A 23,587-nucleotide genomic window follows, 5' to 3' on the forward strand; every position below is an offset into this window, starting at 1 on the left:
TATATGAGCTTTCAACCGAGTCTTTCCTATCGAAAAGAAGAGGCAGTAACAATAAATAATCTAAAATTCAGCATAAACAGAGTCTTAGGCATTACAAAGGCTCTGAGTCTAGCGCTTATTGTTCTTTGAGATAGAACGGTACTATATATAAAAACCACACACCCATAGAGACAGCCATGTTTTCAGAGCGTGTGCTCAGCCCGACAGTCTTATTTTCAGATCCTTTGTGATCTGGTTAGTCATAATCGAAATTCAATAGCCCTGCGGAACAATCCTTTCAAAATCATTATCGTCTAAGGTATATATTTAGTTCAGTATGTATCTATCCGATGTTTTATATCAACAATTAATTATCGCTTCCCACCCAACTGTATAAAAATAGGATATTTAGCTTGCGATTGCTAACACTCTGCTTATTTGTGGCAAAAGCGCCGACAAAACCTGAATTCGACATTTCGCGATATAAGAATACTCTTCTTGAGTAAAAAAGACATCGTTATGATGGTGAATTATTGGTAGTTAAACTCCGGTGATCGTTTTGCTGATTATAAGTTTCTCCGCTTCCTTGTTAACCATATCGTGCCATGTTGTCCATCATACGAATGTCAAATACTTTATCAAGAGGCTCTGAATAATAGTTGTCAAGTCATTGTCAATATTCTAATCGACACTTCGTGATCAGCGGTCGCTTCCTTAAGATACTTACGACGCTCCCCTGGAAAATGCCGCCCCGTTCACGTCTAAGCGCGTTACGAGCATGCCCCATCCGTCTGTGATTTGCGTACCGTGGTACGCTCTTCACAATCAATAGGCGTTTAGCCAATACATGACATTAACTCCGAACAAAAAAATAAGTTTGGTACATACAAAAGAAACGTATCTAACAGTATTCATTGAGAAACTGATCTGTTTCATGAATCATCTCCGTTCGATTTCGAACGGAAAGTCTGTAGGACAGTATTAGAGACTCTTAGAGGCTGTATATACATATTAAATCGAAAAAAAAAAAAAGGATCATTAACGCACGGCAAATATTTTGCTAATGTTTCACATCTTTTTCTGTTCATGGATTCTTGGTAAGCATCCACTCATCAATAAAGGTGATTCATAAAGGGCGTAAAAAATATTGCCGTACCCGATGAGGGGTACATTCTACTATGACCGGCCCTGTAGATCGTAAACAGCTGAAGCCAAGAAGAATAGCGCCGCAAGAGGGTTCCAGTAAATGATTGCATAGATGAAATAGGCAAGCTCATGTAAAAGTATGAGGTGTATATTTTATAGCCCCAAATATATTTAAATGAACATGGTAACTAACATTCTCATAATAACTAATACGCTTAGTAACTTGCAAACTTGTCAATAGAGAGTTGCGCTATGATGTTTCGGCTTAGGAGGACACACCGCTTGAAGGAGCAATAGCGTCATCTATAATCGATAAGAACCGAATTGAGAAGTTAGTAGCTAACTACCTCTGTAACTAATATCATGTAATAACCAGGAGACGTTCGTCTGCTGGTATATACGGCTTTACAATATAAATATACGATTCGTTTTTTACATATAGACTATACTCACCATTGATCGCATTGAAGGCCGCATTAACAGCTTGCATCGGGTTGAATAAGTTCGCAACGTTGTTCCCAAGAGCTGAAAATGAAATCTGTTATAGGCTGTTTATGCAGACTTGGTCATTTACCTAGCTAACTTACTGATACTTCATCACCAGAAATACCAAATACCGTTAATTCAAATTAAGAATATAATTCAGTTACATTATACTCAATGAGCGAAGTGAATTTGCTTACTGTCTCATCTTTATCTCGTCTTAATTATATATTCTGGTCCAATGCTTCAAACGATCGAAGATCTTGCCGTCTCGTATTAGTTGTAGATACATGTCTATAGATCTGGTCTCGAAAAGCAGAGTTGTAATAAAAACGTGGATGGAAACAAATATACTTACCTCCGGTGAGGTGGTTTATGGGGTTGCTGCCCTGAAAACTGAAATCCATCCTGGGCGTCAATTCACCCTCTAAATGAGCCTTCATCTCTGTTGCGAGAACGATGATGTCGTTAGATGGTGTGTGTGTGACGGAAAAGGCGGAAAATAAAGCACAGACAGGAAGAAGTCGGATAGTCCTTTGATCAGGACTCAATACTTAAAAATGTTTGCAAAAATAATTCATCTTTAAAATGTTTTGCTTAGTAAACACACGCCACTCTCTTTCGAGAGGACACGCTTTTTGGCAGTCACGCAAAGCATGTCTCATATACGATGTACAATTCACCGAAGTTAAATATTTTCTGCAATATCTTCATATGCGGTATAATTATTATGAAATTCGTATGATTTTGTCTACATTTCATCAAATGTTGCATACCTCTATTTAGGCGCTTAGGATCTCTAAAGGATTTTTTCGATACGCTCGTAATTCCATTTTCATAAAAGTCCTCGCACCTTTGTTAAGGAACAGGTTGCTTATCAATCCGTTAATTAGGATCAACCTTTATTCATCGTTCTGATTGTCCTATATTACGACTACGCATCTAAAGATGAAGACATTTAAAGATATATATGTACGCAGAAATAAATAGCTTTGAAAGGCACCTTTTGTTGGCCATGCATGTTTCTTTTTAATATGCACGATAAGCAAAGGGTGCTTAGCATTATGCCCCTGCATGGTATGCGACCATTCCACAGCAATCATTGATTTTTTCTCATGTTAACATAGGTAACACAAAAACAAAACTTTCACTTACGTGCAGAGAAGCACGTCTGTTGAATAAAAATCGCCACTAACAGGAGCTGGGACGGCCACATTGACGACAAAGCTGGCATTTTGTTGTCACGGTTATGGCCTAACTCGATCCAAATCTCAGACACATATAGTATATGAAATACGGACACCACTTCGTCTGCCCTGCCTCACTCAGGACTCAGTTCAGGGCTCAGTTCACGGATATTTCTGTGGGATATTCGATACGATACAACCTTTCGGCGCACGTGTGTTAAACAGATTGGATCGTAGCGAAGGATGGATCAGTTAGCGTCATTGGTCCGTTTCGTTCATTTGTAGAAGAGGAGAGACAGTCGCTCATTTTTAGCTTTTAATTTGGGAGAAGGCGTTTACTAGGGGTTGGAATAGACTCGGAATACTCTCAGTAGGTGGCACCTGACGCAAGTGTCAGGTAGGGGTGTCAGTAGTGAATATCGAGCTCTCAACCAATCTAAACGTGTCACGATCGGGTCGTCGACAGGCGAAAAACATACACGATCCAATCTGCGCGCAGATACACATACATACCAACGCCTACAAACAAAAGAAACGTAACTCACCCATAGCGGACGCAGGAAGTGTTTCAAAGTGCGTCTTCAATAAGGATGCTTGAAGCTAGGCAGGGTGGATAAATGACTGAATAATATTACATCGAGCAGCCGTGTTTAAGTGGACAGGGATCATTTAGAAAGTGAGCCCAACTCTACGCTGTTGTTAATGTCTTATTGATTGAATGTAATTGGTAATTGTATTCAGCTAATTGGAAGATGGACTCTTCGCAATTACTATGCATCTGTTTTACGATGCATGCGATATATATATATATATATATACATTTTTAATAATTAACATGATATTTTGATTCAGTATAAGTTATTCATTCTTGGAGATTATCATGGTTAGTTGAACATGTGAACTTCGGCCATAGAATTACTTTAGAAGGAAGTAACTTAGCACATATACGTAGCATATCATGGACTTGAGATTATACAAGGAAACCTTTTATTAGTATTTGTGGCGATCACTGTCAAATTACTATCTTCTGTGTTTGTAATAGACGGATCTAGGGGTTACGATCCGCGTACAGCGAGCTAGAATGCTTTCCGAGATAAGCAGTTTCTGGAGAGAACCTTTCTATTAATTAGCATTTACGTTGTTGTCATCTATTTATATCGAGTAATGCTATAGGGTGAATTGCATGACCTAGTTTATTGTGGAGCCCTGAACCACCGAAATAACAATAGCGGCAGATAAATGGCAATCAAAATAGTGCGCAATGACAGGCACAAACATTTTCGACAACAATTCTGACCACCGAGATAAAAGGCTATGCGCTCTTAATAATAATGTGTAATATAAGTAAATAATAATCAGCAACCTCCTACAATCCCCATGGCATCCAAACAATGCATGTCCGCAAAGCGAGCTTTCCTAGCTGAAAATAAAGGAGTCTCTGTCATTTTTTATAGATTTAACGCTATTCCTGTATCATAATTCCAAGTACTTTTGCTAGAAGTAATACAAAACTATCTTTGTTTGCATAGATTTTGTCATACATTCGAAATGACTGCAATAATACTATATAACCGAAAAATAAAAATTGAAGAATGAGAAATATCAAGCAAACGCATCTGCAACGATAAAAGTAGCACGTTAAATTCAAAAACTTTATTTGTTACTCGTCTGAGACGAATCTGGAAGATGGAGTACGTTAGGCCTCCTCCCCCCCTCCCCCAGGCTGATAATCAAGAACTTCTCAGTCATAAACGAAGGCAACCGAAAAGGGAACAAGAAATACCAAATAGGGAAGTTAAGAAGCACTAATTAAGATTGATCTCGGTCGCCGCCAATTTGGTCTCAAACTGTTGTTGACGCTAAGAAGTAATCCTCCCGAGTTGGAGGGAAAAAAGTACCAGCGTATGATCCTGCTTAACGTATGGCACTTGAGCTTCGTATCGATTTTGACCAATTCTAAATTAACACAAATTTCTTACAAACGGATAAAATTGTACCTGTTTCTGAAAAAAAAATTCGTGAAATTGTAATTCTTGTTTTGTTATGTTTGTCTTATTAAGGGTTCTGTTAAGCGACGCGTTGATGAAAGATGAAACAAATGATTTTGTTTTGCCTAGCCGTTCTACCTGACGAGAACAGTCGGTAATAGAAATTAATGAAATTAATAGAAATCAATGAAGATTGTGCTTTATCTATTATGACTTATTATCAAGCACGCGTAGTTGCTTCCCCGACTTGAAAGCTACTGGGCAGGGCAAGCCATTGTCCTAGCTACCCTATAGGTTCTGAACTAGAATTCGTTTCACGTAACGTTCCATGTATAGTGTTAGCGGATAGATATACACAAAGTCGTTATCGTTAATGAAACACACTGTATTAGTTATATTCAGTATAATATACGAATGTTTATTATTCGCGAATGCGTTCTATTACGAAAGGTGCATTCGACTGCAAAAGGCACTGTTGTCGTTACGTTTTTTTTAAACACTTCTCGTTTTTGTTACTTGCTGAATTTATGTTAAAAAAAAAAACGAATAGAAGCCATTATGTAGATGTTAAATCTAAGGTGTTTAACGAAATAGGCTAGTACGTTTGCTACAGCCTGGTCTTAACTTTATACAACTTCGTGTCATTGCCATATTGATACGAGCAATCCGTAGCGACAATCGGTGTTCAGCATTATCATTTCTGCAAGACAAAAAAAACTTCAACCAATACTACAAGCGGGATTTTTCTATTATCCTGGTTATGTTCAAGCATTGCGTTTGCTTCGAGAGTGAAAATAATCTGCGCAAAGTCTGCAGGACCATTTTGGGCGTTGAAGGCCAAGGTTTCGTGCGCCTCTGTGATTTGGACATGTCACTCGAGAGGCACAACACGTTTATTACTTTCACAACCAGCGTAGATCCGCTGGTTTTTTTTTCCGATTAGACGATGGGTTCTGCTTTTTACGTCACGTTACGTTTATATTGCATAAAGCATTATCAGAAATCGTGATCACGGCACTGACAGAGAAATTACAAAATTTATAGATACTGCAAATGTACAAGTTCATCGCAAACATCGCCTGCCAATAATAAAGTCGATACATAAAGATGAATCGGGCATCCGTTTCGCTTGGGCTTGTTTGTCAGGATAGTAGGGGACAGGCCACGTTCCGTTCTCGAACGTAGACTACGGCCATAGTATCATTTTGTTAGCGACCAAGTTTCGAGAGACATCAGTTACTGTGGAAAATGACGCGATAATACAAACATATATACAAACGATATACAAAGATAATACAAGATTTGTATAAGCGAGTCGCAATCAAAACGTGAGGTACTGCTACGATTACGATCGTTCCATTAGATACAAATTACCATAAGAAAAACACTGTCGACCATTTGTTATGAGCGCTATAGGGATGCTTTCTAACAGGAGACACGCTTCATCTCTACGAGTATCCACCCATCAATAAACGTATAATAAGCAGTGGATCACATTTTTCGATTGGTTGTTCATGGCTAGCCATCCCGAAGGTCATACGATATTTAAGATGTTAGTTTTCCTTCAAATGGATCGCAACTGTATTTCCCATGATGATGATGATGAAGTCGAAATTGATAAGGACCAAGAGGAAAAAAAAAAAAGCAGAGCAGCGTAACAGCATCAGGGATCTCCTAGCTTCACGTGTGGATTCTGTCCAAGATCAAGTTAATAAATCTAAATAGCTATATAATTAAAGGGGACAGTTTCTTTTGGCTGGAACTGAAAGAAGAAAAGCAAATCACAAATGGCCACATAACATAATTGCTTCACCATGTAACTTTTGAAATCTCTCATCTTGTCCAGTAGATGAACTTAATATACCAGTAATGAATATAGGCTGCTTTGACATGCATATAAATGTACACTGTAAGGCTAAATGTAACGTATAGGATTCGGCCTTTTTTTCAGGACACCAACGGCTGCGGAACATTTTGCAGATTAAAGGCATGGTTTCTGACTGCTAAGATCTAACTCAAGCGGATACTATATATATATATATATATATATATGTCAACAAAGTTTGGAAAGTTGAACAATACCTTTTCCCATTGAATCGAGTATTAATCTTGTCATCTGGATGGCGTCTCTCGTAACCAATGGTCACATGTAGCGTTTTAACAGAGCTAGAACCTATTCAAGAAATAACGTAATCCGCCCAACGAATAAACATATGATTATTAAAAAACTTTCAAATCTACGGAAAACGTCCTTTTATTAGCTTATACATTTCTTAGCACAGCTTCGATACGACTAATAAGCTTCAATATTGCTCGCCTGTTTTAACTAAACGTTATTTTCTTATAAAATTTGTTGTAGCAAGTCATTGCGCCTAAATAAACGAAAAATAATAAACTAATATAATAATTAGTCATGATCATCATTATAAGCCTAATTATACTGCAGACACGCGAAAAGCTGGCCATTCAACGAACTGCAAAGCGAAAACCATGCCATCATCCCAACCTTCGTTTTCTAGGAAATATCCTGATATGCCATATAGTTGTTAGTATTCGTTGAGCTGTTTTCAAGAGAGGTTGAACGTTTTTTTTGCGCGGTATAACATAAGTTCGAAGGTGTAAAACGTTCTGACGGGGTTATATAAAGTTCCCACAAAGCCCAAATTTGGAAGTTGGAAGAACTCACAAATCCCTAAAGATTTGTTTACCTTCAGTTATTATTTTTATGATGTAAGTATCAACGATCCTTTGGCATTAAAAACCTAATTGGGATGTATTTTGCTGGAGTTATTTAAAGCTTCTCCAATGTAATTATCGAACGGCACGATAACCATACAGACAGCTATTTATCTTACTACATACATATATATATATATATATATATATATATATATATATATATATAATTATTAACGAGAATAGTAACAATAATATTTTATGTTAGTTATCTTCTATTTACATACTATTTCTCCTATTTTGTTATGTTTTGGGCTATATATTTCTAGCAGCAGAGATTTGGACTACTCTCTCTGCACGCCTGTTAGTTAGTGGTTACGAAGTGAACGCACTCGAAGGAGTGCGCATCAGCTCCCCACGCTACGCCACACCAATTGGCGCCGGAAACATGTTTAGTCAATCAGATTAAGGCACAAAAGTTCTTCACCATCCATGAGAAATCCCAGGCACTACCACAGACGTGGACCAAGATCGCGAAGCTGTAGGATCTCGGCGTCGATCTGGGCATCAGTCTGAAAACAATTTTCTAAGAAGGTTTGGGAAGTGCTTTTACAGAGCGTCTGGCACACCCGACACATTTCCTCAAATGATTGAGACTGAGATCCGACAGTGGAATAACCATTAAGCCTAAAAGGCACCCATTCCTCGGTGTCGTTGATGGTGATCCCATAAAGTAAAGAAGAGTTACTTATTAACCGCACAGAACGCTTATCGCATTAGTTTTAAACCTTAAAGTAGGGCTAAATTGGCAAAATCCAGTTCACGGCTCTTCTTCCTAAAGGTTTGAGATCTTCAGACTTGTCGTTGTCTTTCGTAGTTTAGCCGCTCTTCCTTTCATGTGATGCCGCTGAGAAAAACCGCGCCCGCAACCCAGAATTACTCTAAAAGCTTTGATGCATCGTGAATGGCCTCCACTGAGGACCTATATTCGTTTGGAAGCTGTTCTTATGTTTCTTTCCCTATGAGTTATGGTTATTTTAAGCTATACGATCTGTAAGGCCCTAGTCAACATGAAAGATAGGTAAAAATATCAAAGATATTTTTGTGATAAGAATCAAAACGACACCTAGCTTTCTACGGAAGATACGGGTTTAGCGATGTCACTAATCTACTATTTCAGTAAGCCAATACAAGAACGTACAAGAGCTGTGGTAGCAATTTACAAAGCCAATACAGATAGTAAGGTGCTTTACTGGAGCCCACAAGAAATCACCATACCACTTTTTGAGATCCCTTTACGATTTTATATATGCCGCTGCTTCTGACAGAAACATACGAACCGCTTGACTCAACTTGAACGCACATATACTCTTTTTTATAAATCTTCTGTTCTCCTATAAGTAAAAAGCTAATTTTTTTTTTTTGCTTAACGCTTTATAAGGAAAAACAATTCAACAGTACAACTAACACTAAAAAATTATAATTACTTCCATATAAAAAAAAAAACTACCAAGCTGATCTCAGTGAGAATCTTTTGGCTGCAGTCTTATGTGCATCAGGCAACCTAAAGGAGTCCTCCGTAAGTAGCAACTTTTTATAGGTGGTAAACGGCTTTCCAATGCATAATAACTAATGTTTCAACCGTGTCGATAAAATGCTACAGACAATTATTCTAGGATATTCCCCATAATCGTAAGAATGAGTTAAACTTAGAGGTTACCATCAACAATGCCCCCTACTTATATAACCACGTTATAGTTAAGTGTGTTCAAAAAAACGCAGTCTATGGAGCTGCATTACTTCTAGAACACTGCGTTTGTTTTCAAATGCTTTTTGTGGCATCCTCATGACGAGTTCCGTAACTTTTCTTATAGCTAAGTGTCTAATTGGTGTAATTGTGGCGAGAGTTGTCGCGCCACCAGGTGGCATCTGTGGGGTTGTACCTTTATGCGGCGCTGTAATCTACCTTATTAAGTTCGCCTTTAACAATCAAAGATCACTACAAAGCCCATTGATTAGATAACATAGATAATTAATATTCCCTTTATTCGACCACACATGAATATAGAAATAATACTTCATACAAATATATGATAATTGGACGCAAAAAAAAAACGTCATTAGTTATAACAAATGCATCTAAAATGGATGTTACTCGGCATCCTCCAAGATAGTATATTATCAGGCATCGAAGGAAAGCCTCTTACGAAGTAGCTGGATAATCTAAAAACACTTAATTAAGCGAAGGGAAAAAAACACAAGTTCAGATTCGTGGAGTGAGCTAAGTAGTAGCAGTGTTCATTAGGCCTTCTCGCAATTACTGCTCTCTGTTTCATCCGGATAAATCCGCCTTTTGTACTGATAAAATATCTAGCAGAAACGGGATCCACGTAATTAGGTCCGATTCACTGTCCTTGCAAATAGGACTCATAATTAGCCCGCAGTGTCCTAACACTTCAGGTTTATGACGCATTGAATTTGGACGCCTTTGTCAGCCGACCGAGGTCGCTGCGCAGACACCTTTTACTGAGAATGTATTGTTGGGAACAAATCCTTTTGGAAATAGAGCATTATATATTGCTACCAGAGTTATTAGAGCCTTTATATTATAGGCTATGCAACGGGATCCAGTTTGGTACCTGCGATCTGTTTTGTGTTGTAGAGTGATTTAAATTGCGTCGTACTTTGTCACTTGAACTGTGCCACCAGCTTTGTTAACTCGACTGGGTAATTCTGGATCTGGAACGAGGTTAATTTCATCAGTGGATAGGAAAGCTTAAAAATTAAAGAAAATTAAAGCCGTAGTATTTGTATATGGTCTCCAACATAAGGGAGGAGAAGGAATTGAAAGGAACTGACAGATAGGTTTCGTATACTTCAAAACACTACGTTTCTATTGAAAGCTTTGTAAGACTATCGTGAGGTGGAAAAACGATTGGTAACACATTTTCATTATTACTTATCTTACAGTCGGTATGAATCACCGCGAATAGGATCAGAATGCCAAAACTGGGTCGCGTTGAACTCACAGGACATCTAAGTGACTCACAGAACATCACAGGATATACGAGAATACCTCTGTCAATTAGCCGTAGAGTTCGCTAAAGTGGCAACTACTAACGAGTGACCCTCAAGTCCTGTTATCGACATAAGCTCTACGTAACATGCGTAATTGAACACGCAAAGCTTATTGCTAATGAATAAACTGGGCAATGTAATAATTTGACGTTCTTAAACAAGTTATGAATTATGGAATAGGCGTGCCCTTTAATAGAACACTATTGAAACAGCTTACCAGTCTGTTTTTAGGTCATAAATCAACATTTATGTTTAATTTGTGGGTTTTGTACCTTATACATGCCCTGGGAACTCTGAACATTTGTCGAACTTGTGGAGCAGGAGCGTAAAACAAGACCCCACGAAGCCTATTCCTACGTAACTATCGAATTCCGCAAACAGAACACGAAAGTATCGTTGAAAGACCATTGTCTGCTCACAGCTAACGAAACACGAGCAATGTCTGATGCAATTTTTACAAAAACACTTCAGTACAAGGTTATTTTATTTGGCAAAATTGAAAACCGTGCAGAGGTTTTCGTTGATTTATAAATGCACTTTATTACAAATTAAGGGAAAAATTACTTCAACGATTCCAGCATTTGTAACAATTTTGCAATTTAGGGTCAGATAACTTTATTATTGAAGGAGACATTGTAACTTCGCAGGTTACAGTGTCAATATTATAAGGCCCATTTAAGATTCGAATTTGACAGCATGTTCTTACAATGTTAAGGTTGCAGAGATGATCCGGCACGATAATCACTAGACCCTTGAGACGCACAGAACTTCTTTCGGCAGGCCTTAAAGATCTCAGAGGAGAACTTGCTGAGTTGCGGATATGAGGAAACTTCTAAAGTTGAATGAATCCTTTTGATCCACGATCCTTTTGATTTGCTTTGAACATACTTTAAGTTTCTTTTAACATGTTCACAATTTTTTTTTTCGCTGCCGCGGATGGAACTGAGGACATAGATCTATATAGCAACGATCGAGTAAGCTAAGCGAAGTATTTGGTAGCAGATTTACCCAGAACGATTTTGTTTCGCTACTTGGAATGAGAATGACTCGAGGTGATGTGTTTTTCCCAAAAGTTAATAAAAATAGGAAATAAAAAGTCTACAACCTACTTTTGAAGACCTTATTGGAAAAATATGTACTTCATTTAGTGCACCTATTGGCCACGCCAGAATGTTACTAGCATACTAATATTTGTAACGCTTAAATTAATCTACTAACTGAGCAGAGATAAAGTCATTTTGCGCTGAAAATCTCGAGAATCTAACGGTTACTGCAAATTGAATATGTTGTGGCAGAGCGGGCCCTTTTTTAGGTCTATAAACATTGTTTAAAGTCTACTTTTTGTACAAAAGCCGTATTCGTTTATGGTTTCTTTGGGCTTCTCCACAGTACAGCTTTTAAGTCAACTGCTCTCTGTCTAGGTTTCTTACTAGATCTAGATACCGCCCCTGTTAGAGCCGATATGGATATATGTCCCCATTTTTTTTTTGGTTATGGCGAAAATTTGCAATACGTTATCAGTTGCCTCGTTTTGGTTTGAGCTTGACTCAATAAAAGCCTAAGACCGGAGATAATAGACCCAATTAACGGTGTGAATAAATTTAGTCCAATACAAACCCAATAAAAAATCTTTTTCACGTGGGTAGCGATTCCCGGGCTGGACTGTCTTTCATACGACGCTAGCATGGCGTGTGGAAATGATGGCACTTACCTGGTCATTCCTGAGCCTCTATAATAAGTCTTTAAAAGAAGCCCGCACTCCGTAAAGAGCCTCAGTTTCAAACAGAAAAGTCGTATAAATCTTCCCACATACGCTGATATAATAACGTTTTCGTAGCAAAAACAGTTCTGAGCTGATGTTATGATAAGCTTGAATAGGTGCTGGCTGATACGCTTCGGTAACAGCCTTGGCGATTTTTTATGTACATATTAGCAATTATAGAACTTATTACTACGGCACGCTCAAAGGACACGTCTGGCTATGGTACCGCCAGTTTCATTCATTAATCATGGGTGGAGACGCATCTCGCTCGAAAGGACCAGTGTTATAAAAGAAGTGAATACAACCGCTGAATACGTACACCCTAATGCAGTCTGATAGTTTTTTTGCTTGGCCACTTTGCTGAATTGCGATTATACAATACCCGATTGAATAATTCGTAATGTAGTATAATAAATATATTTACAGTAAAATTCATCAGGATCGGATAGGTTATGTTTGATAGCGCCATTATTTTTACCTGTATATGCCAAAGGTCTGACCGATGCTGTCACGTAAAAAGTGATTCAAGGGCCATTGCGTGCCGTCATTACATTAATCAGAAAACGATCCCCAGCGCCCCACATAAAAACGTAAATCACAGAAGGCCGTTTACACAGGGACCGGTCATCAACAGTGCACTGAAAAGGAAACGCTTTATTGTTCTTGCTTACGTTCACATTTCGCTGCATATGGGTACGGTGTCTTCTCCATATGTTTCAATAGCACTTACCAGTGAACTTATTTAATAGGATTATAACAGCCGTATCTAGCCCTAATATTTACAAGTACTAGTAATAGCACCATTGTCTAGTGTCACCTTCATCCCGCCTTATGCTGCACGATGCAAGACCGTGGGTAGTGCATGAGACTGACGTGGTCAGCCCTGGAGCAGGAACGACACGTAGGACCGTGTGGCGAAATGCAATTACATGCATTTGGAAAAATTTCAAACGAAAGAAAATGCCTTACTTGTAGTCAGTTAATTGCTTAACTGTCATGACCGACGGCACTCCAGCTGGCACTACATCCGCGAGGCAGAAAAATGGTAAAGAGCCAGCTGATGGAAGTTAGAAGAAGTTAGGTTTGTGCAACAGGACGATAAGGTCTTTTGTTTGTAAGATAAGTGAACATCCATGATCTACGCGTTGAAAACGAGGCCAAATTTATTCGACAAACTCGCGCAACTTCTAGCGTGCAAAGAGCGTACACTTAGTCTATCTTATCGAAGTTTCACAACTAAACCATTATCATCAAGGCTGTCACATAGCTACCTGTTGAAGCCGACGTATGTTGCATCTAATGGGCTGCTTTTGACATCTTATCATAATGCTGTTGGGGGCTTAAGTGGCGAGACCAATTGGCTTTTAAACTAGTACGAAACAATTATCTACGGTACAGATGCTGGCTGAGACGCTACTTTGATTTGTTCGAATATTTCCTGCTTTCCGCATAGGAGATTTTTGGCTCAGCTGAAATAATTAAATCAGGTGTACGGATGCGTTTATGGCACATCTTCGATCTATCTTTAATCGGTTAAATTATGAGCTACAAGTCTAAAAATGACACGCCTATAGTTAAATTTAATTTACTGCTATCTCAAGCTGCTAAAGCTTTGATTCTATTCGAAAATCCTATTACATGCGAAAGCATCCGATACATCATTTTCGACTATCGGAAGTACGGTTATCTTGAAAAAAAGTCATTTGTATCGTGTTTTAGGTAATTTATTCCGAATTATCTGAGTAGAGCTTTAAGCGACCTATTTATTGCAGCCTTAGCAAGAACTGTTCAAAAGGTTGATGACGGATCTCAAAGGAAGCATGAATGATTAATCAGATATCAAGTTGTCAGCCACCTACCTGATCATACGGCATGTACTTAGCTGTTCAAGTTATTTAATTAATCCTAGAACTTGCACTTCTATCATCAGTGGATGCTAGCCTATGCCCTACCTATTTTTTACATCTTTCTTTTAATGAAAGGTTCTATGCCTAATTGTGCTATGGAAGCTGTTGCATTTATTCTCGAATGTAGCCATAGTTGTACTGTTTTCCTTCTTCTATAAATTATACATTGATGTTAGTACATCGCAAAAATGGGTGCATTCAAGTGAAACACTCATTCTAAAAAGCTTAAGGACACACCGTCCTATCGCACGGACCCCCTAAGCAAACAGTTGATTATTATTATTATTATTAGGTCGAACCCCAACCAAAGTTAACGGCTAAGTTTGCCGAAAATATTCATACCTACGATTTATACCAAATACAAAAGCAAAGCCAACTGCAAGTTACTGGGTATATTGGTCCATCGAAATTCGCTATCGTATTCCTTTCAATGGGTTCCTAGGTGAATTGAAATGACGCAAAAATCTGCGTCAATTCGTTCGTCACGATACGTTAGGCTAGCGATCGATGAATGGGTACGACGATTCCTTGAAGCTACTATAAATAGACCCAGAAAAAACTAATGGGTTAGGTAATGCACCTCCAGGTGACGTAGAAGTATCGTTCCTAGTGCTACCTCAAAGGAATAGATTGTCATAGATCATGATTTCTACTTTTCCTCCTACCAGCCCTTTACCCTCAATTAATTCAGGATAGAACTCCCATTTGGTATGCAAACGGTGTTTAATACTATCAGTGCGTGGAGAAGGAGGTCGATGGTCAAAAAATTGTATTTTCCGCCCCATATGATTGTCAAAAGCTTAGAGATTCAATTTGTTTTTATCGTCTTAAGCCCTGTAGCATACTCCAACACAGATGTTATCCAGCTGTAATGCGTAGCTTATCTAATCACATTATATCTCACGCCTCTGTCTCGATGCAGAACATAACTCAGGTCAAAGACAACAGAATCAAGCGGCACCTAATTTATTAAATGTCGCATTAGTATCCAAGCAGACGAAAATCGTATAGAACCATTACTATAATGCAAAAGTAGATTTCAAAACGCCAGCTTCATTTACAGTTTATAATATATATTAATTATATACAACTGGTACTCAGCTTTCGCTCATTCACAGTAAAAATTACCAATCTATATGTGTGTGTTTCGCGCTGTGTTTGGTCCGTTTCCTTCCGTGGATGCATGATGCGCCCACGGCAAAGTTGCTTGACAGTATAACATCATGGTAACTACTACCGACATAATTTCTTTGCCTCTCAAAATGATCTACATGTAGACACCCTTTCGGGGGTTATCGCTGATCGATAAACATATCGGGCTGTTCAAGGTTAGCTATTCACCCTTCGCTAAACTAGTACCTTCGCGCTTTCATTTACTTCTGTTTTTCAATTGAAAACAAATATGGCGGACTAGCTCACTCGACTTAGAAACGCTGTGAACTTTTACCCAGCAACCGCCGCATTCAGTTAGCTTTTTCTTCAATACAATTGTTCTAGCGTCCTTCAGAGCTGATGAATGTTTTCTGCCCTTGTTTAATGTCAATCAAAAGCATTGGATCAGTTTCTCCACGAGGTTGAAGTTGGAATCAGCTTCTGCTGCTACGAAGTTTAGATACTGTTCGCCAATATCGACACAGTTGAACGACTAAGCGGTGTCATTAGTTAGTATTTCAAATTCGCTCGTTAGGTTATTGCACAGCTCCGCCATTGCCCGGGTCGTATCTGATAATGGTCTAGCAAAATCAATACCACCGATATTCAATTTGTCCTGTAATCTTTTTGGGGTCCGAGGGTTAAAAAAAGGCAGCCATCTGACAAGCTTTTGATTCGACCACTTCTACCAGCCGACGGTGCGATTAAATGCAGATCCGAGTCGGTTCGGGGTTAAGTAGATATGAAAAAACAATTGAAATTGTTTTTATTTTTGCTTTAGGTAAAATCCAGCCTGACCATCGGGTCTGATCTCCACATTAGATCTACAAAAACTTGGTGATTAAATCACTTTGATGTTGCCCGTACGGTATTGCTTAAACTCTTCACTACGACGCAGCCGTCTTCAATGAGTTTCGTAGTGCTAGGTCGCTAGATGTAGAGCGCTGCATTGACTGCAAAGCAGTTTACTGAGCAGAATTTCGAAAGGTAAAAGACAACGTCAGCTGCGGTTTCGTAGATACAGGGAAGCCGACATATGCAAAAGTTGACGACACCAGTAACAGAACAGATGAGAGTAGATTTTTGCAGTGGTGATTTCCTTTTTACGCGTCCTTCTGTGGTTGTTCATCTACCAACGCTGCTTTTTACTATCTTGACGTCCATTGCTCTTCGAAGGCGACAGGTCTACAGAGTAGCTAGAGGTGTAGGATGTTGTGGTCTCTCGAACATTCTACGTCATACCAACCGTCTTGCTACTCTGTTTAGCTTGCCGGCTAAATAATAAATCGCTGGTGTTTTTTACTTGTTTCATGCAGCTTCAAAGTCTACATCATTAACCTAAATTTCATTCCTTTTTTGAAGGTCTTGCACTTGTTTGCATTGCTTTACACCTATAGTGGACGGCCGGCTGAGAAGACATGGGAGTCTTTCTTTGGGAAATAATTTTTTGCTAAGAACAACCGCTTGCTCTCATATTATACTTTGCCCTAGTTGCTTTACTGCTTCGCCTTTAACAATGGCATTTTGCTAAAGTCGACCGACATTGTAACGCCAGATGGCCGACGTTGCAGAACATCTGGTTATTATATTTCTCGCAAGGTCCACAGGTGCGACCCTAAAACGATTTTCGGGCGGGCTTCAAACGCCTTAGTTCGTCTGCAGTATGCATGATGCAATAGGTAAATTAAATATCGAGCTGAAGTTTATCAAGGATCGACCTGAACTAGCTATAGGTCAGCTATGCTGCGTGTAATACGTAAAATTCTCGAGTGCGCTTGAAATCTCGCTATCTGCTGATACGGTCTAGCTATCTAGACTTTGACAAAGCCAGCAAGGCATGAAAAAAGCAACGGTGTAGGTGTCCAGTTATGTTAAGATCGCTGTTCGTTGCGGCAATACAGGACGTAATAAACTGAAACTATAGTGGAGGTTGAAAAAGGTTCAACAAATTCGATTTGTTAACGTTTACATGTTATGCTCGTATACCTACAAACTCGTATGTTCTAGCTAAGCAGTGCGCGTTCGAGGGCGAACAACTTACTACTTAATGGTTTGACGGGAACCAATTTCGAACTTCAGCACTTAAGAGCCATACTTACGATGAAATATCCAACGACGGACTCAAAAATCCAATATCATCGTAGTAGATTGATGATGAAGAAGCTCTATTCGTTATTAACAAATAGTAGAGCCTCATTGAATACAGTTTATATATACCTAAAATTTTAATGATGATGCGATTAGGCAGACAGAAGACAGTCAAAAGACGGATGCAAAGTCTAGCGAGCCGTCTCGGGTTCGAGTCTACCAACGCGGATGTACATATCACGCGTATCAATAAGATCGACTATTTACTACGCTGCTTATACGTGAACTTTTAATAAAGTCCATCAGCTTATATTATACTTTCAAATTTCAACATGTGCGCAAGATTAACAGTCTGATGAATACACTGAACCAAAAAAATTGTTTCATCATGCTTCTACATGATACGTACGTGATTTTTTATCTATACTGCTTTGCGTAACCTTAAAATGGCACATTTTCGTCTAGTTTTTATTTTTTTTTTCATACTATAACTCATATTCCTTATGGGGCATGAAACTGCTGAACGCACGGATGCCCCTGTGGATTTGTCCACACAGTCCACAAATGTGTTCTTATAGATTAACAGTCGGCATATTATTAGATCGGGGCTATTCGCAAAGAAAATTCGAGTTAACCAATTCGATCTGGTAATTTTCAAAGAGATATGATTTCCCTATCCGAAAGGCGTTGTAGGTTTAGGTGCCGAAAACACTGAACCTGTACTTTTGCTATACTTATGCAACTTGTTCCATTAGATCCCTGCTATTAGATGATATCAGAGAGAAATCGTAGTTCATAAATCCCGATAATAATAAATTGTACCGAAATATATATCGTTAATTTAGCTGCGAATTTACATTTTTAATATAGCATAAATCACAGATGCTGTGTATAACCACTACGTTGAATGTTTATAGTAGAAACGTTTATTTGCAGGCCTACAACGTAGATGTACGCACAGCTGCCGGAGCCCAGAAACATGTACGAGATCTCAGATCGGCTTTACAAGCTATCGTTGATAGCATACAGGCTGAAGAAAATGAAATGACTGACATTGTTCGTTCCATCTTGACTTGAAACGAGCTTTATTATGTATAGGTATTTTAAGCTCAAATCAGACTGGATTCTTTTTCTTTTGGGAACCTTAGTATTGACAGGCGCCTACCTCAAATATCTTGAACAGATTGAAGATGTATTTAAATTCGCCTAAAAATCTTGCTGTAGGCTTTTACCGTAAGCAACGAAGCCTACTGAGCCACTCGATCACGTGCTAGAGGAACATTGAATGCTATTGGCAATGCAAATTCGATGGCTTTGTCTAATACCTCAGATACCCCCCAGACTTTACTAGGAAGTACAAAAGAAATTATTGGCGCTGCTCGAGAAGTCTTACAAACGATCTTTCGAATGTCGCTGTGATCTAATAGCGTTTTTGGACGACGGAATAGCGTTAGCTCATTAGAGCAGCAAACAATGATACTTACCATTTGAGCCTTGCGTGGACACACTCCACGCATCAAGGCGTGGCATTTAGCACAAAACAGCATAATCTAAAAAAGAATTAACAAAAAAAAAAATACTCTAAACATGTTTTTTGAGATGCTGTGATTGCTCAAGTCACTAGCTACGCTGGTTTTTATCTACATCTATCTACATGTTATGCAATAGATACGCGGTAACGTAAAGAGAAGGAATGCTGGTAAAAACAGTTAATATATTGTTATTATTATTATTTAACGTGCATTTTAGGAGCTAGATTCACCTCGACAAGACTCTACATGGTGCTAAAGTTACTAAAGATGGAGTCAAAAATTTAGATTCGTAGACGATACCACATTGCTATCGTTACTAGACATGTCTCATGAACAAGTCGTCACTGAAGTGTCAAACTCAAAGCTCCTGAACGCAATGACTGCAATAGTTTCAAGATTCTCCAGTGTTTTTATCGGAACAGGCTGGTCCACATCGTTTGCAGCTTAACATGACCCGTCCCTCCGGTTTGCATCAGCGATTATTTTATCGTGTAAGCTATCGATGGTTCACTCTTTAAAAGGTCTCAATTTAAATTTCAAGCACAGGGTACCTTGTATTAAAAATGGAACGATTACGATACCCTGGCCCGTTGTAAATTTTTATTTTTTCTTTCTTTTTGTAGGGTTAGAGACACATGCTCTCGTAATCGCCGAAATCTCCCTGGATTTGTACATTTTTTTTATCAAGTCGCCTACGATATCTATTTTATGAATATTTACCATTTTTCCATAGTGGTAATCTCTTTTAGTTTTAATACAGTTGTATTACCTCCAGTGCCGATAAGCTTTCGGCGAGATGTTTAGAGTTAAAGACTCGTTTTAATTACTCAGTTTAATCACATACATTGTAAATAAACTTTTCTGAATGAAAAGACAGGCCTCCGGTCGAGTCCTGGTTGCAGAACGCCTTTAGTCGTTAGAATCCAACGCTCAATATAGAAGGTAACAATTAAATGAAGCCGTTATATTTCTTTTAAATTATTAAACGTTGTCCCTTCTCAGCAAAATGAGGTAAAATCTGGTTTGAAAGGTGCATTTTACACGTAAATGTGAGAAGGCTTGTAGCCTGATAGAAGCTAGATAAAAAAAGTTGTCAAAGCCTACAGTTTAGGACTCGGCAACTAATACGCTTTTATCTATTTTTCTTTTATAGCTGAGCGAAACATTCTGGGAGACTATATATGGCCCTAAAATATTTTACAAGCATCTTAACTAGTTATAGAATTTAGCATAGCAGTCAATATATAAAACATTAATTGTATTTCCTGTATTTAAATTATTTAAATACATGAGACATAATTATTTTAAATAGTGACGGCGAAAACATGCTAAGAGGCATAGCGCACATTTACAGGCCTTTTTTCTGCATAAAGCGTTAGGTGACCTATGTGTACCATCGTTGTAGTTTGGCCTGGTAGAAATTGCACGGTAAAATTATTGATGAAATGGAAGATTATATCCCAGTTATTATACTGATGTACGGAACTGCCAATGCCTTTGCTTGGGTGGCACTTGTCACCACCGTATGCGATTTATCGTAGGACAAGGCCATTTACTTACGCCCTATCTAACAGCTAACTAGTATCACAACGCAAGAAAAGGGGGCAGGCGTGTTTTGAGTAATTAACAGTGTAATTTACTGAGTGATAATAAAACGAAACATATCTCTCATGAGTTATACATTTATTTTGTAAATTGAAATAATGTATAAGCACGCAAAATCCTAAAGAAATTTTATATTTGCTTATTCTAAAACAAGTTCGTGCCTCAAAATATACCCATTCAAAAAACCGTTTACCTAGATCACATAAATACAAGACGCTACGCTTGCCCAAGACGCAACCGAATGTGAAGAGCTCCGTTAGCAGTCACTTGGAAGAGTCATGGCTGCCGCACGGTAACAGAAGGACTTTCGACACGTGGAGCCGCTGATACACACCTACCTTCAAAATACTTTGCGCATTTAATTAGAGTGCCTTTTTTCATAGTAGATAAAAAAGATAAGCATTTATGAGAGGATGAAGTTACGGTAAAAAAAAAAGCCGGCCAATTTGCCAGCGGTCACATATACGATCTTTCTAATGCTTGAGTGATATCGTCGGAAGGTCCGTCAATATTTGCATCAGGTAAATGGACATTCTCAATGCAAATTTTGCCTAATAATACAGCATACAAGATAATACAAAATCTATTAATCAATTACGTCCATGCGGCGTTATCGTCATAAATCAGAAAATATTATTTTATGCTATATGAACAGTAACAGCAATGAGGAAACCGTTTGACGAATCCGAAATGTAAGGAATGAAAACAAACAGTAGAAAAGATGACGTGAAACTTTATAGTTTAAATTTCGCTAAAAGGGATAGTTTCTATAACATATTGATACCTTGCGGCGGAGAAAGGAATAATTAGATTTTGGTCGGCCTCCGTCTCTACTCCTAGCGTGTTTACGTTGAATCTGAGCAGGCTGATCTACTACAAACCCCTTGGATGTTACACAGCAGTGGACGTAGGCTGGAAGTCGCGAACCTCAATCAAAATAAGAAAAAGGTCCGGGAAAGACGAAGGTCTGCGCAAAGTTATGTTGCCACCTGATAGCGCCATACTGATTTATATTTTTATCGATAACAGGGCACCTCGAAAAGACTATTTCAGTGCCACTTGTTTTGATAACTTTTTCAATTCCCGATTGAAACCGTATACACTCTTCTACCATAGTATTCTTCGTGCTTCCGCGACTTAGCATTGGCACGTCCGAGTGCTACAGGGCTATAATTTGTGAGAAGCCTTTTCTGGGTTAAAGTATCGTTGTAAGCTGGTGTAGTGTCTCACTGAAGGAGACATCGTCTCCAAATTCTACTATGTCAGTCTATGATTTCACCCCTGTTTATTGTATATATTATTATTGTATATTCTCTGACTGTTGAAGAGGCGTTGAACCCAACGCTTGTCTAGATCATAGGCAGCCTTACAAAATCTCGTTCTTGCAACAGCCTTCAAATATTTTTGCTATCGTAAGCAAGCTAACAGGCGCTGCTATGACCGTTTCATAAGCGTTCCAAATCTTTGCATCGGTAAAAAATCAGAAACAGTCGATTGCTTTGTCCCTGAAGGGGTCGGTTCGCAAATGCGAGTGCGCGGGTCTGTTTGCTCAGATCCTGGTGGACACCTCCATCAAAAGAGTCATAACCCGATGCGTGGAATTATGGGAAATGCGTTTGCATTCATTTCGAGTTCTTGATTCTTTTCGAGTCCGACTCCTTCTTATAACCGTACTTCGATGATGTTGCTATTAGGTAGAACACAAGATCGCGTTGGTACGTTGGAATTTCCTAAAGCTCCTTGCAAGTTGCATAGGTAGTGGTGACCATGTGCAGAAACGACCTTATGCGACCTACAGTCTACAATACTCTGATTTACTGAGTGTCTTTTCAAGAAGTCTTATGCGCGGCGTTCACTATTTCACCGCTAAACTTCAAATCGTTTTAGGTTTACCGGGGCAACCGAATATCTTCACTTACAACACTGCGTTTCAAATTGAAGCGTGTCATCTTGTTTTGCATCAAATTGTTTCGCTTTATTTCTTAGCCTTACAATGATTGTGATACGACATACGTAAAGGAGCGTCGCCTGCTGGGAATACGCTTCCACAGTAGGCTCTTGCATGAATCCTCTAATTAAGCCTGTTCTAGTTAAACTACTTTGGACAGCTTTTCGTGGCTCATTATTTGAACTAATTGCTCTATGGTTACAGTCTTCACTCGGTTCTCAGTGACTATGATTTGAATCGACGATGAAAATTATACTTTCTTATAGTTAGCGTAAAGATATTCGTTGCACTTTTTCGGAAACGGAAAAATCATCTGTACGTAAGGGATGCGCGTACGCTAACAGCGGAACGACTTGTACATGAACATATCATACACATGCAATACATGCAGCTCGATGTGTACGTTCGCATACTAAACACAAATATATCTATCTGCTAAACGCCAGCATACACGTGCTGTGCCCATGATCCGCTCAAAGGTTGAATCGTGCGCTTGACAGCGTATTCAAGGTTTAATTGTCTAGAACTTAATTATCTAATGCATCGGTTGTTACGTCCCGATTTAGATGAAAGTTAATTAATTTGTTAGTTCTTGTATGGTAGAGCGCAATGCAGAAAAGCTGACAGATAATAAGTGTCGAACTTGTGAGGTTCAGCGATCTGTTTCAATGCAACTCGAGTGATTTTTGTGCATGAGAAATGCGGAAAATATTATTACCCCGATCGACTTTAGGTGTTATGGTCAGGCGTATCGGGTCTCTCTAGCGTCTTATTTATTGTTATATGGGTACGGGCCAAAAGCATTTACGCACGAGCGGAACATTCGCAGCTATCGCTCCTTATAATTAATTTGGTGAGCCCAAATGTAGGACTCTCTTAATTATCAGTAGACAAGTGAAAGCGCACTCCGATGATGTAAGGCACGATAGGACTCACAAAACATCTATTCTTTTTTGTGTTCCTTCTGAGACCTGGAATCGTTTTGAAATATTGCTTCAGATTTTTTATTGGAAAATAGGAGAAACGACTTGTTTCCTTTGTTTATCTTCCGGCGTG

General features: G+C 38.8%; 1 protein-coding gene and 1 long non-coding RNA gene across 8 annotated transcripts in view; one reads left to right on the forward strand and one right to left on the reverse strand.

Annotated features, from left to right (window-relative positions):
* Positions 1 to 3,266, reverse strand: part of LOC111249245 (uncharacterized) — a 31,682-nt gene extending 28,416 nt beyond the window's left edge. For 3 of the 7 annotated variants that reach the window (XR_015325603.1, XM_086985964.1, XM_086985963.1), the window contains exons 1-3: positions 2,764 to 3,261; positions 1,967 to 2,053; positions 1,579 to 1,650 (exon numbers count right to left, since the gene is read on the reverse strand). Coding sequence is in view for 5 of the 7 variants with exons in the window: in XM_086985964.1 (XP_086842090.1) it covers positions 1,579 to 1,650; positions 1,967 to 2,053; positions 2,764 to 2,842 (238 nt within the window). In the remaining 2 variants the exon portion in view is untranslated. Of the gene's footprint in view, positions 1 to 1,578; positions 1,651 to 1,966; positions 2,054 to 2,763 lie in introns of all 7 variants that reach the window. The other 4 variants (XR_015325604.1, XM_086985967.1, XM_086985966.1 and 1 more) reach the window with 4 other exon arrangements.
* Positions 3,267 to 16,377: 13,111 nt separating this feature from the next.
* On the forward strand, positions 16,378 to 20,649 carry LOC147756196 (uncharacterized). The gene is made up of 2 exons (XR_015326854.1): positions 16,378 to 17,851; positions 18,383 to 20,649. It is a non-coding gene; the product is annotated as an uncharacterized LOC147756196 (long non-coding RNA).
* The last annotated feature ends 2,938 nt before the right edge of the window (positions 20,650 to 23,587 follow it).

This window comes from Varroa destructor, unplaced genomic scaffold, assembly GCF_002443255.2.
Source record: "Varroa destructor unplaced genomic scaffold, Vdes_3.0 BEIS01000004.1, whole genome shotgun sequence".
NCBI classification, from domain to species: Eukaryota; Metazoa; Arthropoda; class Arachnida; order Mesostigmata; family Varroidae; genus Varroa; species Varroa destructor.